This window comes from Arachis ipaensis, chromosome B07 (assembly GCF_000816755.2).
Source record: "Arachis ipaensis cultivar K30076 chromosome B07, Araip1.1, whole genome shotgun sequence".
Classification (NCBI taxonomy): Eukaryota; Viridiplantae; Streptophyta; class Magnoliopsida; order Fabales; family Fabaceae; genus Arachis; species Arachis ipaensis.
The window spans coordinates 114,513,735-114,532,293 of NC_029791.2; the positions used below are offsets into that span (position 1 = coordinate 114,513,735).

At 34.6% G+C, this 18,559-nt stretch overlaps 2 protein-coding genes and 1 long non-coding RNA gene across 7 annotated transcripts; 1 reads left to right on the forward strand and 2 right to left on the reverse strand.

Annotated features, from left to right (window-relative positions):
- Positions 4,713-6,448, reverse strand: LOC107607700 (protein FAR1-RELATED SEQUENCE 5-like). Its single transcript, XM_016309622.1, has 3 exons — positions 5,884-6,448; positions 4,898-5,793; positions 4,713-4,739 (listed from the first exon to the last, which is right to left on the reverse strand). Exons 1-3 carry the CDS (start codon positions 6,446-6,448, stop codon positions 4,713-4,715), a joined length of 1,488 nt encoding a protein of 495 aa, XP_016165108.1.
- On the reverse strand, positions 9,454-12,692 carry LOC107605918. Of its 5 annotated transcripts, XR_001612570.2 has the most exons (8): positions 12,488-12,692; positions 12,251-12,406; positions 11,576-11,693; positions 11,418-11,476; positions 11,183-11,244; positions 10,975-11,106; positions 10,573-10,762; positions 9,454-9,872 (listed from the first exon to the last, which is right to left on the reverse strand). It is a non-coding gene; the product is annotated as an uncharacterized LOC107605918 (long non-coding RNA). The 5 variants fall into 5 exon arrangements; XR_001612567.2 differs by having other exon boundaries at positions 12,251-12,691; XR_002350441.1 differs by lacking the exon at positions 11,418-11,476 and having other exon boundaries at positions 12,251-12,692.
- LOC107605919 (putative RING-H2 finger protein ATL21B) lies at positions 15,839-18,426 on the forward strand. Its single transcript, XM_016307866.2, has 2 exons — positions 15,839-16,849; positions 17,829-18,426. Exons 1-2 carry the CDS (start codon positions 16,138-16,140, stop codon positions 18,260-18,262), a joined length of 1,146 nt encoding a protein of 381 aa, XP_016163352.1. The 5' UTR covers positions 15,839-16,137; the 3' UTR covers positions 18,263-18,426.

The window sequence follows — 18,559 nt, forward strand, 5'->3', positions numbered from 1 at the left end:
AAAAATTATCTTTTATTCTTATATATAAACACTCAAACATAGAACACTATTAACTATCTTTATTAAAACTAAAATTACAATTTAGTAGAGCAATGGAAAAAAAAGTAATAGACGATCACATTGGATCTTCTTCGATGGACATTATTGAAACTTCTCCATTGAAACAAATATTACATGCAATAGAGGTAATATACCCAACTCATGATAAATTACAATGTTATTTATATATACTAATGCTAATTTTCTCTTTATAATGTAGTCTTTATCCAAGAGAGTTGATGAGATGGAAAAAGCAATGTGGATAGCGAAGAAGTCACTTGATAAGCTAACCACCCTTCAATGTAAAATTGATGAGAAGTATCATGAGGAATCCGATCATGCGGACCTACACGAGATGAAGAATAAATCCTGTGGTGATGTAACAAAGAAGAACTCTTGTCCGTTGCAAGTAAAGTCCGAAAATTGTGTGTTTACGGATTTATCCGACGAAAATAAGGACGTTGAGATTTTGCACAATCTGCCACCATCGTTCTGCAAAGGGATGCAAACATGCGTCGATGGAGAAGGAAAGTCGAAGCCAAAGTCAAGATTGAATTTTCAAACAAATAGCAAAATCCATAAAGCTGTGCAAGAACATCCGAGTAAGTTTGTAAGGCAAAAGGACAAATTGGCAAGAGTCAATAATCCACCAACTATCCAAAATAGGGCATTCACACGACCAACTAAAATGCCAAAACTTGAGCACAAAGTTCAACTATCAAGCAAGCTGGCGGAAACGAGAGTACACAAAGGGCCTTTAACTTTCAACATAGACAATGCACGGTTAACGAGCTATGTGAAACAACAAAAAATGGCTTTCAAGTCAACTTCTATTCTAAAGGTATTTCATATAGTTACAAATAATTTTTGGAAATAGTATTCAAATATGTATATTGTGGATAACCTCTTTGTTTTGTCCAGAATCTTAATTGTTCATTCAAACCACCACAAGATATGAGGTTGAGTGAGGACTTGGTCAATATGGGTATGTACATCTTTGCTGCCGATAATGATATAGCGTAAGATTTTTTTTGCCATATTTTATTTTTAATTTTAGTTATCTCTGTGTCTAACATGGTGGCTTTGTGTTAGAGAGGATTTCGTTCATATTCACGACACAATTGCAACCAGAGAAAATCTGTTTTGTCTCGTACCTGGAAAGTAAGTGTCTGAACTGATAATAAAGCTGATGTCATTGAAGATAAATCAAATATTAACGTAAAAAAAATTAAAGAATGTTTGGTCCCTTCCACCATCATTTGCGATAAGTCAAAATCTTGATTGGCTCATTTTAACTAAGTAAAATAAATAACCATTGTGCTCAAACATACTTAGGATGACGTGTCATTACATATGGAGGATCATGACTGGTGCGGTATTTACAACCACACTTACTAACCGGCAAGTGCACCGGGTCGTACCAAGTAATACCTTACGTGAGTAAGGGTCGATCCCACGAGAATTGATGGATTAAGCAACAATAGTGTTTGATAGGATTAGTTAGACAAACAGAAAATAGTGTTTGGAAGTTCAAAAGCATAAAAAATTAAAGAAGAGTTTGAAGACATGCAGGTGAATAGGTGAGGAATAAAATATGAAGAAACAGTTAAGGTTTCAGAGTTATCTATTTTTCGGATTGACTTTTCTTATTAACTAATTTTAATCATGTAAGATTTAATTCATGGCAAACTATTTGTGACTAGACCCTAATTCCTTAGACCTTCCTAGTCTCCTCTAAAATTCATCAACTGCCAATTCCTTGGTCAATTGATTCCAATTAGAGGGTGATGATCAAATTCCAGTTTATATGCCACAAGAATCCTAATTGTCCAAAAATAAAGGGATTATATGTCACGTATCCCGTTAAATACAAACAATTAGAAATTCAGGATAATATGTTTTCAAGCTATTGTTCAAGTGAAAAGCTTTTCCAAGTTTTACAAGAACTCAAATAGAACATGGGTTATACTTCCGTTCCACTCAAATTCATAAAATAAAGAACGAAAACAATTATTGAAATATAAATCAAAACATGAATTAAAATAGAAAAACAATAAAATCAATCCATACAATAGATAGAGCTCCTAACCTTAACAGTGGAGGTTTAGTTGCTCATGGAAAAGAGAAAATAAGGATTGTAAATTGGGATGGAATGGGATCCTCCCCAGGACCTCTTACAAAGGAAGGAAAGCTTCCTCCTTTTATAACTAATCCTAATAAATTTAAAAATCTAATATCTAAAACTAAAAATTAAAATAATATCTTTTCCTAATTTAAGATTTGAATTTAAATTTGAATTAATTAACAGATCTTCAGTTGATGGGTGGGGACCACTTGTTCTGTCCATTCTGCAGCTTCTAATCTGTGTTTTCTGGGCTGAAAATTGAGTTAAAATAGCCCAGAAATCGCCCCCAGCGTTTTTCTGTGTTTTCTGCAGATCGCTCATGTGACGCGTCCGCATCGTCCACGCGTTCGCGTCAGGCACGCGATCGCGTCATTTCGATTTCCTCCATTCCGCGCGGTCGCGTGAGCCATGCGTCCGCGTCGGTATTCGCTGGTCATCTCCTTGGCTTCTTCTCTTTCTCTGCAGAAACTCCATCAAATTCCGCCAATTGCTACCTAAAATAAACAGTATTGCACAAAACTCAAAATAGCATCCATAGTGGCTAAAATATAATTAATTCTTAATTAAATTCAACAATTTAGATGCAAATTCACTAAGAAAAGATAGGAAAGATGCTCACGCATCACAACACCAAACTTAAACTGTTGCTTGTCCTCAAGCAACCAACACTAATATAAGCTTAGGATGTGAATTTGCATGAGAATGAGAGTTCGATTAAGCCCATGTCTCTTCTTATAGTGGGGTTTACAACTGTAATCCTGAACAGTTTTGGCATCTCACTTTATCCTTTGAAGTTCAGAATGATTGGCATCCATAGGAACTCAGAATTCAGATAGTGTTATTGATTCTCCTAGTTCAGTATGATGATTCTTGAACACAGCTACTTTATGAGTCTTGGCCGTGACCCTAAGCATTTTGGTTTCCAGTATTACCACCGGATACGTAAATGCCACAGACACATAACTGGGTGAACCTTTTCAGATTGTGACTCAGCTTTGCTAGAGTCCCCAGTTAGAGGTGCCCAGAGTTCTTAAGCACACTCTTTTTGCTTTGGACCACGACTTTAACCGCTCAGTCTCAAGCTTTTAAATTGACACCTTCACGCCACAAGTACATGGTTAGGGACAGCTTGATTTAGCCGCTTAGGCCAGGATTTTATTCCTTTGGGTCCTCCTATCCATTAATGCTCAAAGTCTTAGATCCTTTTTACCCTTTGCCTTTTAGTTTAAAGGGTTATTGGCTTTTTCTGCTTGCTTTTTTCTTTTTCTCTTTTTTTTTGTCTTTATTTTTTTTAATATATATCTATATATATATATATAGCTTTGTGTTTTTCACTGCTTTTTCTTGCTTCAAAAATAAATTTTATGATTTTTTAGATTATCAATAACATTTTTCTTTTTTCATTATTCTTTCAAGAGCCAACAATTTTAACATTCATAAACTTCACTATCAAAAATATGCACTGTTCATGTCATGTATTCAAAATCACAGAAAATACCACCACATTTAAGTAAATAAGACTATTCTTCAATATAGACCCACTTTCTCATGCAATATATCACTCCTGTATTTTTTATTTGAAATTAAGTTCAGTGAGTAATACATGAGACATCTTTTCAGAATTAAAGCAATAGGAAAACTAAACTAGTCCTAGGATTCTAACTAATAAAGGATCATGCAACAAACAAAGCAAAATAACAGGAAACCGGAACATAACATAGAAAAAGAGGGGAGGAATAAAAAATGAAAGGAACTCAACCACCTTAATTATCCTAGCGGTCGCTTTATTCTTAAGGTTGTGCTCCTTCGCGAAGATGATTCACCTCCCTTTTGTACTAGAAAACCTATAAGCGCAGCGTCAACACCAAACTTAAAGGTTTGCTTGTCCTCAATAAGAACTGAAAATAGAAGAGACAAATATTAAAATGAAAGAAAAAAATAAAAGGATAAGAAAATAAGAGAGAATTAGGATTGGGAGAGAGAGAGAGAGAGAGAGAAAGAAAACTGGGCGGCGCAAGCGACGCGTTCGCGTCAATGACGCGTTAGCGTCAGGCACGCGATCGCATGGATGGCCATATGTGTAACTGACGCGAACGCGTCAATCACGCGTCCGCGTGACCAGTTTAGCACACTTCTTGCCCCAAGCTGGCACAACTCTCTTCCCAAAACGCGATCGCGTCGGTGACGCGACCGCGTGAATGACGAAAATCACAAACGACGCGAACGCATGGGCCACTTCGCTTAGAAGTTTTCTGTTTATTCCTATGGCACCAAAAGGGAGGCGAATCATCTTCACTGAGGAGCACAACCTGAAGAATAAAGTGACCGCTAGGATAATTAAGGTGGTTGAGTTCCTTTCATTTTTTATTCCTCCCCTCTTTGTCTATGTATGTTCCGGTTTTCTGCTATTTTGCTTTGTCTGCTGCATGATCCTTTATTAGTTAGAATCCTAGGACTAGTTAGAATCCTTTATGTCCAGCCGCATTTTGCAAACCTACTTTGGCAGTCTTGGTCCACCAAGGCAAGACTAATGACCTTGGAAGCTCATCTATATCTTCATGCACCAAGACGCAAACTGTGTTCACAAGGTATGCCAAATGATTCCATTCTCATACATGAACAATTGAATTCCATCTCAATGTCAAAAAAGAATACACGCCACATCTCATTTGGCGTTCAATCCAAACCGACAGAGTAAATCACATAAGAGCTAGTTTGCCTCATATTTATTACCTTCATTGATGCAGCTCGTACAAGGATTGGTTGAAACATATAAAATATTGATAGGGTGCAAACATTGGCAGCACTCCTCTCTAACTGTTGAAAACACATTTGCATACTGGGTCTCCCATTCACAGATGCGTGGTCAGCCTGGACCTCTTTCCACTGAATATGGTCGACACATCGATTAAAGTGTTGAATGAACTCAACCAGATTGTACCTTGAATTGACATACTTTGCAATGATTGAGTTTAATCCCTCGCACCGAGAAGTAGTCCGAAAACCAGCAAAAAACTTCCCTCTTATATGTGCAGTTGCCCATGAATGTCTCTTCTTATACATATCTAGGACCCAACTCTTGTTTTCGACACCAAATCCCTCAACCATTTCAAACCACTTTTGACGAAATATATCAATTTCATAGTTGCCTAGCATACACTTTTTAAACATGGAGGTAAAGTGGGGCTTGCCAATATTACTTGTTGCATTGCGAATCAGATGCCATGCACATAATCTATGATGTGCATTAGGAAACTCTTTCTCAATGGTGAACTTCATTGATAGATCACCATCCGTGATAACCGAAACAGGTGCTTTTCCATTCATTGCCACCTTCATTTGTTGTAGCAACCACCTATATGTGTTTTTTTCCTTGTCGCAAATTAAAGCAGCAGCAAAACTAATCATTTGATTGTGATAATTGACACCAGAAAATACCACCAATGGACACATATATTTATTCCTCTTATAGGTAGCATCAAAAGCCAGCACATCGCCAAATAATGAGTAATCTGCCCTACTGAGACCATCGCACCAGAATAAATTGCGCAAAGTACCATCGGCATCCACGTGATGATTAAAATAGAGAGAAAGGTCATTTATTGCTCGATCTTGTAGATACTTCAAAGCTGCATATGCATCACCGGGTAATTGGCGCCTCTACTTTGCTATTTTATTGTACATGTCCCTTTGCGTGAAAGAGAGATACTCGTAGCCACCTGCCTGATTTGCTAATGCTTGATATATCTGCCCAACACTAATCCCACCCTTTTTCATGTTAATCATGTGGCCAATATCAGCCTCGGACATGAATCTATGCCCACGAAGCAATCCAGTCAATCGAGGATCCAAAAGCGGATGACTGTGTTCATAAAAAAAATAAGAAATAAACCAACGACCACTAGGTCCATCTAGACGAATCTCCATCATTGCACTGCAGCCACACCTTGTCTCTGGTGTAGGTTTTTTCTTAAAGTTTCCAATGTCATTATTATTTTGTGATCTAAATCCTTCACGATGACATACAAAATTCTTCAACTTAAGTACGCCTGCATGACTCTTCCTAGTCCTATTCTTCCAAGCAATAAAGCCTCTTGTCCTTGTATATCTATTGTAGAACTCAAATGCAATGTCGGCATCAGAAAAGTGAAAATGACATACATCTTCATCCCTGATGTTCCAAAATTCAATCATCACAATGTCTTCGAGTGAGTCAATGTTATACCCTTCATCAAAGCCGTGATCATCGAACATTGGTTCCACATTTGTGACTTTCTCATCCATATAATCCCCATCAACTTTATCGTGTTTTTCTTCCTCCTGCTCATACTAATCATATGATATATGCTCACTATTAATCCCTTCATGAGAAAATTCCTGACCCATTACTTTCTGAACACAAATACACAATTCAAAATAAAACTTAAGTTTGTACATAAATTGGCAAAAATGATAAAAATAAATATTTTTAAAATAGAGACCAAATTCTTTATATATCATGCACATATTTATGCCAATTTGCCAATTTGAGCGATCAACATTTGAGCGATCATGCACATATTTATGCCAAATTCCTTATTGGAACTCTAAAACTAGTGATCAACATTAATACAAATTGAGAATGCTTGTTGCATCAAAGTAGCGATAAAATAACTCATTTTGTGTATTCACTTGAAACTCATCATAGCATAAAATCTGGCTCCCACTACTCACTTTAGATTCATTCCCTCAACACATCAAATCATAGGATGGACTGTGATCCCATTTTAATTGGCCACCCACTGTATCATCATATAATGATGGGGTGATGAGTCCTAATGCAAGCACATAAAAAAAACACTGCACAAATATGTCTCTTCTCTATAGTTGGGGACTATTATGCTAGAAGCTTACACTTTCATACATTAAAGTTCAGAGTTTGATAACTTATAATTACTTACCTGAAGTGAGGTCACGTAAGGAGTGGTCAACAGAATCCTGATCATCCAAGAAAGAAGAAAGCAGTGGTAGAGTTTCGCAAACACAAACCCAAATCAACTAATATTAATTCTAAGATCATATAACTGAAACACATAGCACAACCATGCTAAAATAAACTTGAACTCAAGAAAACAGAACTAAAAATCAGGTTTATTTTTTCGTTTTCTCAAACTCATTAATCTAAATAATAATAATAATAATCCACATTTGCTAATTTGAGCAAATTATGCAAAACTAAAAAGCAGGTTTATTTTGTCGTTTCTCAAACTCGTTAATCTAAATAATGGATAAGGAAAAGGGGATAATTAAAGAAATCATTCAAATGGTGACAACCAATAATAATAGTAATTGTTAATTCTCAATTCTCACCATCCATAAAAGGAGAAGATCATAATTTTAGCTTTATGGAGTTATGGTTAGTTAGTTACTTGGATACAAATGCCGATTAGACAGTCAATTCGGTAAATTTTCTATTTCAGCTGCCAATTAAAAGAAAAAAATAAAAGAAAATAAAATTAAAAAAAGCAAGAGTTGCTTAAACCAAATGAGAATTAGATTTCGAAACAAATGAAGAAAAGATAACATAAACACAGGATTGAGAGAAAAATCTGACAACGGAAGACATTTAAAACAATTTCCATTGATGCAGCGGAACAAATAATAATTCAAAAAGTAGCCAGGTAGAAGATATGGTCATAACTCTCATCCTTTAGTAGTAATTTAAACAACTGAGGACACTGCAAAGTCCATAATGATTTAGCATACTAGTAAAACATATCTTCAAAATTGTGAAATTTCATTATTAAATCTTTTCTATGAACTCTCTGTCAATATTAAAATTTTCACAAATCTAAACCATTGTTTAAGTGCTATACATATTTTTTAAATCAGTTTCTCTCAGCGCTCACTAGGTTTAAAATGGCATCAGTAATTCCCATCTAAATGAAGCAAAGGCAAACAAATCAACCAGATAAATATCATGTCCAGCATATGGCAGCAACATCACTAAGACAGATGCAACAACAGTTGATTACTTCATTTCATTCCAGAAACAATTGACCAAAATTACAAACAAATGAATAAAAGGTTAAAGGTTTCATATGGCCAAGCAATTAATTACTTCACTTCAACCATGTATTAAGATGCAGAATGAAGATATAATATATATCAACTGAGACATCACAAACCCCAATGGGTATGAAAAACTGTTAAGTTATAATGCTTGGCACAGTTCATTTTATGGTTGATAATAAGAAAGCATAAACAAAAAACTGTTAAGTTCTAGATATTATATTTTACCACCAATAATAGCCTTAGCATACACGTGTCTTACGTAGTCAATAAAATCCTAGATACATTGGGGACTCTGCATTTGTACACGCGGAAATTATAGGATGTGTTTACTCATACAATATGAATATGAATGGAAAACTTTAAAAAAAAGCTCCAGACTTGAGAAATTCAACATCTTACTCTTCTCCATCAGGTTCATTTATCAAGCGTAAGAAATCAGTAAATCAAATCAATGCATTAAACCAGAAAGTTAACATTCAGAAATTTAAACTATATACGTCATAACTTTATGCTAATAGATTCAATATTATGACTCCTAGTGCTTCCTAAGTATTAAGATTATCAATTCTACTCAGATAAGGAAGCCATTAAGAGAAGGGAAGAGTTAAAAAGTGGTGACACTACAAGAAACATCGTTAAAATCGACGACCAAATTGAATTCGACAGCAAAATAGACGGCGGAGGTGGTCACTATTAAGCTTGTCGATTTTTCAAAATTTTAATAAAATCGACGGCTTGCCTAGCCGTCGATAATAACCAAATAAAATCGACAGTGTTTCTGTCTAAAATATGAGTTTGAGAATTTTACATTGTTACTAAAATCGACAACGTTGCCGTCGATATTATTATATAAAATCGACGCCATTTCTGTCGATATTTGATTCAATAAAATCGACGATGTTTTTGTTTATAATATGATTAATAAAATTGACAATGTTGCCGTCGATATTTGATTCAATAAAATCGACACAGTTGCCGTCGATTTAATTATTTAGATACCGACAAATTCTTTATCTATATTTTATTTTTTTTCTATTTTAATTTTAAAAAGCGACAGCTTTACCATCGATTTTAATAGTTATATGTTTTAATTATTTTTTCTATTTGAAAAATAGTAAACAATTAATGCAAATAAAATTTTAAATATAGAAATAAAATTTATACTAAATATTAGATAATGAGTTTACAAATTTATCAAAATAATAAATAATTTTCTAACATAAGGACTCAAGACAAGATAAATAACTAAAATTATACTTATATTTGTTTAAATTGCAATCCACTAATAATACAAAATATTCAAAATAATCAAAATAAAACCTATCAACTTGGTGCTACACCATTGCTGGAAACAACGGATCACAATAGAATTGGAGTAACTTGTTCACTCAGACTCAATCACCTCATTGATTGAGTGCCCACTGTAGGTATACATAGTAAGTAGTAACACCAATATTTTATATAAAAATATCATACCAATTCTTCTTCCTTGCTGGTTGAAGAAATTCCAAGTTTCCACAAGAAATTCCAAGTTTCCAAATGATGAGGCTCCTCAAATCACTGCTATATACAATACTAGGCTATTTGCTACTAGTCACACCATTTCTGTACTCCCTTCAGAGCTCCATCTTCAACTGATTCGATTGCAGAGGTACTGTATCACAATCTAGTTGTTAAATTCAAAGGTAATTTAACAAAAAATAAAAATAAGAAAACCATATTTAGAATTTCCATGCTCTCATGACACATTTAATAATAGCCTTGTACTTGTCTAAGTGATACAAATGTATTAATTTGCTAAGATAAGAAAATATAGATAAGCAAATAATTTATACTTTCACCATGAATGGTTTACACAAGTATAGATAAGCATGCATAATATTTTAATGTTAATAACTATGACTGCTAAAAAAAGATAAAACAAAAGAGAAGGGACATACAGAAAGTAAGGGAGAATTTTTTAAAAATAATATTAATAAAGTATAATTTTTATATTTTATTTAATTATATATATTACTATTTAAAGAGTTAATCCCTTACACAATATGTTTGCCGCATAACAAATCTGGTTCCTTTCTTGTTATATTGATATATATATGCCAGAAGTCAAATAAACATGAAAGACACTTTGCAGTCCATGCTACAAATAGACTTAAGTTATAAGTTTTAAACTGAAAGGATATATATTTCTATCCTCTTTATAACATGAAAGCAAGAGGACTTGCCAAAGGAGTTAAATTAGAATGTCAAATCTAACATTTCAAATGCATGAGGCTTTTTTTCTTCATCAGGTACAACAAATATTCCAAGATGCAGAGCCAGAGAATGCTCTAGAAGATGTGATAGATAAGAACCTTGAAGCAAACTATCCCATTGAATATGTGCTCAAGGTAGCAGAGATAGCAGGTCGGTGCTTGCAAGAAGATCCAGTAGAAAGGCCTGAAATGAGGGACTTGGTTGGAGCACTGTCACAGATAGTGTTGAACTCCATAGAATGGGAAGCATCACTTGGTGGAAACAGCCAAGTCTTCAGTGGTGTCTTTACTGGAAGATGAACAACACAACACAACTCACTCTCTTTCTCTTGTAATTATTGATCTTATTATGGTTTACATGTATAAGCACATGATTTTATATGACAAGAAATAGATGAACATATTGGTAGCTAACCAAAAAACAATACAAATATCAGTATATGAATACTTTTTACAGATGAAACGAAAGAAAAAGAAAGAAAGGGAAGGAATGGCGCCAACCTTGTGAATGGAATCCAGGGAATGAAAGTGGCGGGATTAGAATAGAACTAGAAATGCTGAGATCATAGTTTAGATGCTGCCGGTACATTCAACAGAATGATCCACTCCTCCATTGGTCATTTCAGCCATTATCTGTTGAGCAATATTAACATCTTAGTCTTTCTTCCCTGAAAATATAAATAATTATGCAGAAAAACTTAGAATGAACCTCTTTTATAGGTTTGTTATGATCTTTTGGGTTCACAAATTCATTAACCCCAAACTTCTTAGCTGCCAACAATAGTAAATGAGAAAATACCATCAATAAGTGAATACAATTTGTAGATTTAGGAATTTTCTCACATTAATACAGGCAGAGAATATTAGTCAAGATTCAAGAGCACTTAAATATATAAAGATGAATCTAAAATCTGAAAACTTCAATTCAATAGCAAAGTCAATACATTAAAATTGATATCCGCTCAAGCCAGGGGAACTTATTATCTTGCAATACAAAGGTACCCTGCAGCAAGTAGCAAACGAATACCATGACCATCCATTCCAATCTAAAACCATATAACAAACACACCACCAAATGAATACAGCTCTAATTTGAACTCACTCTATGGTTTGTTTTCAAGTTGTCGATTTGCTTCTTAAAGAGCTCAGTCCAAAAATCCTTGCAGATGAACTTTATGGCTTTTAGATGATCACTGAATCGCGGTCGCTCCATGGTGTACCTGACCAGTCACCAGAGTATGTTTAAACACACCAACACTTTCCTCCAATTCATTAAAATTTCATGATCAAACCATTATAAATAGTCATTAAGTAAAACTATATAGAGAAGCAGAATCATGAATCATAGTTAAAAGGCTTAATTTATTGGTGCATCTTAATTTGCAAGTTAACTTTCTAGATCGGTCCAACTAGTGTTAATGAATTTGGCGACAGATCTACATCCAGAATCAAAACACCTTATTCTTGATTTTATAATAAGGCTAGCACCTTATTTAAATAAAATAAATAATCAAAACACGTTATTCTTGCAACAAAACAACATAAAATATCAACAATTTAGTCAAGTAGTTTCCAAACAAAATCAGCAGCAATGTTCAGCAATTCAGATTAACAATCTAAATATTTCTCAGCTATTCAGAATCAAAACCTAATATAATCAAAACCTAAAAATTCACTAATCAAAAAACAAATCTCACTAAACTAATTACTAAAATCAAACTAACTAAACAAAATTAATTGAATTTAACATAAATTAAAAGAATTTTGAAACCAAAACCTGGAAGCATTGACTGTAGGAGATGATGGCTGCGGCACTGAGAAGATATGCGAGCCAGAACTGAGGGTGGATAAAAGGAGAGAGAGAGAGAGAGAGAGGTGTGGCGGTGGTGGGGCAGACGCTGCTACAGGTGGCACCGCGCGTGCTGGAGCTCACCTGAGACAAAGAGAACAAGAGTTTGAGCTTGATTTGTTCTGCGAACGAAAAAGAACGAGAGAAACAAGGGCTGTGTTCTACTGGTTCAGTGTTTAAAAGAGATGAGAAGAATGAGAAGGTAGCTCCGGTGGTTAGGGTGGCCGGCGGTGGCGCTGTGAGTGAGGAAAGGAGAAGAAGAAACTCGTGCGACAGAGAGAAGAAGCAGCTCGTTGAAGGAGAGAGGATCAAGCTCGTTTGATTTGTGATTTTGTGTGTGTGTGAAAGAAGCTCGATAGGGGGCGCGGGGTTGGTGTTTTTAGCCATAAAAATCGACGGTATATTTGTTGATTTTAATTTGAAAAAGAAGCAACGTCTTTAGCGTCTATTTTATACATTAAATTCACACTATTTATTTGGTTTCCAAAAGCGATTTGGACTGTTTAAATTTATTAACGGAAAGGTTGTCGATATTTTAAATATAAAAATAGACGTCATGTTCGTCGATTTTAAAATAAAAGTATTTTTGACTCCTATTTCGCCGACAATATGACGATAGTTAAAAGGGATTTAATGCATCATCAAAAAATCGACGATCAGGCTGTCGATTTTATTATTTTATTTTTAATTATTTTTTTAAACTATCGACAGCAAGCCATCGAAAAATATTGACAGGAGAGATAGCCGTTAATTTTTTGCGTCGATAAATACGCTTTTTCTTGTAGGGTGAGAGAGGCATACATCAATGGTCTCACCCGTACCAAGAGAATCAGTCAGGTATCTATTTCACCCGGAAGAGTGTTGCTTGGCGGGGTTGGCAACGTGTTGCGTGGCGGCGGCAGCAGCAGGTTGCGCGGCAGCGGAAGCAGGTTGCAGCGGCGATGATAAGCGAACAAGAGATACAACAAAGGAAGAGGATGAGAGAATGACAGTAATTGAAAGAGGAGAAAAAATCCTATTAGACCAAATGCTTCTCTTCTCTAAATCTGAAATTAAAAAGAAAATAGAAAAAAAGTGTAAAAAGCAAAAATTAGATGGATTAATATCTAATATTAATTTTTTTCAAAAAAAAAGGATGGGATATATTTTATAATTATTTTATGAGAAAATTCCACTCCCCTCCCTTGCGAGATGCTAAAATGACACTCCCCTCCCCTCTATTTTATAAATGTACATTCTCCTCCTTTCTAACTTTTAAAAAACATCATCTTTAATCCATTTTAAATTTTTTGTGTTAACTAATATTAACTTTATCCATTTTTTAAGAAAAAATAAATTATTTTTTGAAAAAATACTCATAGCAAAAATTTTATTTTTTATTATTAAATTTTTCTTACCAAAATATCTTTTAATAATTTTTTTATTGATTAAATTGTATTTATAAAAGAATAATTTATTAAAGGGTATTTTGGTAAGTAAATTTAATGATATAAAATAAAATTTTTGCTAATGCGTATTTTTTCTTAAAAAATGGATAAAGTTAACATTAGTTAACAGTTAACATTAGCTAACACAAAAAATTTAAAATGGATTAAAAATGAGGTTTTTTAAAAATTAGAAGGGATGAGAATGTACATTTATAAAATAGAGGGGAGGGAGTGTCATTTTAACATCTCGCAGGAAAGGAAAGTGGAATTTTCTCTTATTTTATTGATGGTTAATCATACTTTTACATAAAAGTAGGAGTAAAGAATTCATGGCCAATTTTTATAAGTATTTTTAACTTTTCAAAACTATAATTACCTATATATATTTTTTTTTATAGTTGACATGCAACTATCTTAACTTTACATGAAAATAACTACACGTAAATTTTTATTTTAAAAAATAAAAAATACTAAAAATAAAAAAATGAACCAAATACACTTTTAATATTTTTAAAAAGTATAAACACTTCTCTAAAAAGCTATACGAACCCGTGGTGCCCACGCATTACCTGAAATCACCCGATATATTCCATCGTTTCTTAAATACATTTAAAAGGTTAAAATTAAATACTACCTGCTTCAAGTCATCCTAATGAGCTCACTAAATTTATTATTTTAGTTTACAACTAAAAAGACAGTGACGTTCCAGTGAAGCCCTTCCCCAGAATATCATCCGCCTGAACAACATTTTTAATTGATTGGAATCCACTCTAACATATTTAGTCAGACTATAATATTTGGGAGATCAAAGCTAAAAAAATCTAAATTTATCTTATTTAGTATATATTAATTATTGTTAAATTAATAAATAATAAATAAAATAAATTTGAGTTAATTTTTTTATCTTTATAGTATTACTGTTCTTATTTTTTGACTCTTCTTACATTTACCATTTAAGTTAAGTTCTTTTGTATCTATTATTTTAGGATTAAATATGATTTTAATTTTCAACGTAGAAGTAAAAAATTTATTTCGTTTTTGGTCTTTTTTTCGCTACAAAATAATTCCAAAGATTTCAATTAATTTTAAAATCATCTTTTTTATCAAATTTTTAATTTTTATTCCAAAAATACCCTTAACTAAGAATATTTCATTTTGTAAGTGGGGAAAGGGGAAAGGGGGAAGGGATTCGCAGGGAGAAGGGGAAAGGATCTCGCCGCTCCAATTCGCCGCCGCTGCTCCAATCCCATTGCCGCTTCTCGTTGTCGTTCGGTGGCTGGATCTCGCCGCTGCTCCTCTGGTCTCGGTGGAGGTGCTCGATGGTGGTGGGTTCTGGTTCGAGGCAAGAACAGGACCGTCGCTGCTCTTCGTCGTTCAGTGGCTAGATCTCACCGCTGCTCCTCTGGGCTCGGCGGAGGTGCTCGATGGCGGTGGGTTCTGGTTCGAGGCAAGAACAGGGGAAGGCTTCGGTGGTGAGCCGAGAGAGGAGAAGAGCTCGCGCTGTGACGGTGCGCTAGGGTAGCGCGAAGAGATAAGAAGAAAAGGGTTGCGGCGCTTTGATGGCAGATCGGCCCTATGATGGCTGTGATGGCGGTTTCGGGTGGCTCGCCGGCATCTGCTTCTGCTTCCATTCTTCTTTTGCTTTTGCTTCTATTCTACTTTTGCTTCTATTATGTTGTTATTTTTTATTATTGTTGTTTCTGGTTGCTTCTGCTTCTGATTGATTATGTTGTTTCATTGTTGTTGTTGTTTTGCTCCTGCTTCTGTTTCTGCTTGATTCCATTGTTGATACATTGGTAATTCATTGTTGTTGTTGTTGTTGTTGTTGTTGTTGCCCTGTTCCTGCTTCTGCTTGATTACATTGTTGATTCATTGTTTATGTTACTTCTGGTTCTGTTTCTGCTTGTGTTTGTGCTTCTGCTGGTGCTTGATTTTGGGAAAAAAAGGGAAAGGGGTATTTTGGTTCGAATGACGGTTTTAAAACAAATTGAAACTTTCGAGACCATTTTATAGCAAAAAAAAAGTCGAAGACGAAATAAATTTTCGACCTCTACGTTAGGAACCAAAATCATAGTTAACCTATTATTTTATTTATCACTTTGAACACATCTTAACTATGATGTCTATACATCTATTCACTATTCAGCAGCATGGATATAAATAATATTTCACATTTACATAATATCCACCACAGTTACCTCATCATATTTGGTGGCAAAACAAAAGTTGCTTTCTGTGGTGCACCCCACTAATAGGTTCAATCATGCACCCATTTGCATTAAGGGAGGTGCACCTAAGTGCAGATGCACCTAAGACAACACCCCCAAAGTAATAATACCGAAAGAAGCTAAGGTTAACCCAAACCCCAAAACCCAATTAACTCCAAACATGAGCTTTCCCATAATCCTCCTCCTTCTTTTCTTCGTCTCCTTCAAGCCTCCTCAAAAACACGTTATTGTGTCATCAACCACACAAGACACATGCTTGGATGCTGTTTGCAATCTAAGGGAGCCAGTAATTCGATTCCCTTTCCAAATAGAACCAAACTCATCATCATCATGTGGGTACCCAGGTTTCACAGTAACATGCAACAACCGTGGCCAAACACTCCTCAACCTACCTCATTCAGGAGGAGAATTCAGCATCAAAGGGATAGACTACGACACTCAACAAGTGTGGGTAAACGACCCTGACAATTGCCTTCCAAAACGCATACTCTCTCTCAACCTCTCTTCATCCCCATTCGAAGCCGTTTACAACCAAGAATTCACGTTCTTCAACTGTTCCATGAACTTGGAGTATCTCAAGCATAGGTACAATCCCATAGCTTGTCTCAGTGATCCAAAGCACGTGCTTTTTGCAACGTCTTCGTCAACCGTTGTTGTTTACTTGTCGTCGATTTGTAACGTGGTTAAGAGGGTGAAAGTGCCGGTTGGGGTGCCGTTTTACGAACATGTTGTGTCGTCTAACCTCAGCGATGATTTGAGGTTGTCGTGGGAATGGCCAGAGTGTGGGAGGTGTGAGTTACACGGTGGAAGATGTGGCTTTGAGAGCAACACCACTTCGCATGTTGTGTGTTTCAACGATTTCCCTTCAAAAGGTACCACACTGCCACACACACTCCATTAACTATTATATTTGTTGTTTGGTTTGAGTTTTTTTTTTTCTTTCCAATTTTAAAATTTTATAAAAAAATTAAATCAACAACATTGTTACGTAAAAAAAAAAAAGTATAGATTTTGCTAGGTAGATAATAACTTTTGTAAATAATTTTTGTAAATACTCCATTCCAAATTACCTCCTAAACCTAGTATTAGAATAACAATCTGTACACTTGGTGAATTAAACATCCAATTATGGTTAATTGTGTATGAGTAAATCGAATCAAAAGAAATAACTATCCAATTAAAAATAATAAACATAATCATCTGCATACCTATTAAATTTAACATCTGACAAATCTATTGTTCATATTATTTAGTATTCTCATTGTTTATCTATATTTTTTCAAAAAATATATACTAAATTAGACATTCGTTAATAGTTAATTTTTTAATGTTAATATAGTATTTTTGTGAAATCAAATAGGCCCTTAGAATCTAACTCATTTCATGCAAGCTTCAACTTTTTTATGCATTTATTGCCTATGCTTAATTACAATTTGATTTTCCTAGGTAAATTTTGAACTCCTTTCCTCTAGGAGATCTATAATTTAATTCGAGAAAATATTAGTATTTGTGTTTAAATAATTCATGGTTGGAAAAACTTGTGGTGGTGGGTGATTGGGTTAGTGGTCACGTCAAAGGGGTTAGAATAGGAGTATAATTTCTTTTTTCTTTGTAATATCCATGTTATGAAAATATTATTATTGTGGTCATTATCAACATTAAACAATGGAGACGTGGACATGTAAACAAAAACAGATGAAATAATGCAAATAGAACGGTTCCACTCAGCTTATAAAATGTAAAAGGATAATAATATCTATAAAATGAAACATGAAGTACAATTAAACATGAAAATTTACAAAATTTGCCACGGATTTTTCTCTCTTATTTATATATTTATTTTTTTGACAGGGTTTTCTCGTTGTGCACAATATGCAATAGTTATAGGCTTAGGAGTACCAGCATTATTGTGCTTCATTGGGATATTGAGTTGCCTGTGCAGCAAGCTCAAAATCTTAGCCCACCGTTGGGTCTGGGACCGTCAAACTGTACCAGATTTCGAGCCCCTTATTAGCCCACAACAAACTATCATTTTGGGCCTAGATGGGCCAACTATTGAGTCGTACCCAAAAATGGTTGTGGGGGAGAGCCCAAATATTCTTCCGAAGCCCAATGACAACACATGCCCAATATGCTTGTCGGAGTACAAGCCCAAAGAGACAGTGAAAAGAATACCTGAATGTCTTCATTGCTTTCACGCTCAATGTATTGATGAGTGGCTTCCATTGAATGCTTCTTGCCCAATTTGCCGAACTTCTCCCAACAAGTTACCTGCAGCAGCTTAATCCATCATTAGACTCTCATACTTAATAGTTAATACTAGTTTACCAGTAATTAATACTTCTACCACTTCAATTCTTTGTCTCTCCCTACTCCCTAGTTTTTTTGCTTCAAATTTGTAGCATGTGTAATACTTTCTTTTTTGCTTTAAATAAAATGTTGAAACTAACCAACCCCTGAACTACCTAAACTATTCTAGTGTTTGTAATCAGCTGGAGATTGGAGAGCAAATTAGTATGAACAGATTTTAGAACAGTTTGAAAAATTTTTACATGTACACAAAAGATTAGTCACTAATCAGT

Bases quoted from the DNA above. Each gene is read 5' to 3' on its own strand.
- LOC107605919 (XM_016307866.2), top strand. From the start codon at position 16,138: ATGAGCTTTCCCATAATCCTCCTCCTTCTTTTCTTCGTCTCCTTCAAG. The intron at 16,850-17,828 runs GTACCACACTGC...TTTTTTTGACAG, and splicing joins CAACGATTTCCCTTCAAAAG to GGTTTTCTCGTTGTGCACAA.
- LOC107607700 (XM_016309622.1), bottom strand. From the start codon at position 6,448: ATGGATGAGAAAGTCACAAATGTGGAACCAATGTTCGATGATCACGGC. The intron at 5,794-5,883 runs GTGGCTACGAGT...ATGCATATGCAG, and splicing joins AGCATTAGCAAATCAGGCAG to CTTTGAAGTATCTACAAGAT. The intron at 4,740-4,897 runs GTAATAAATATG...TTGTGAACACAG, and splicing joins TACGAGCTGCATCAATGAAG to TTTGCGTCTTGGTGCATGAA.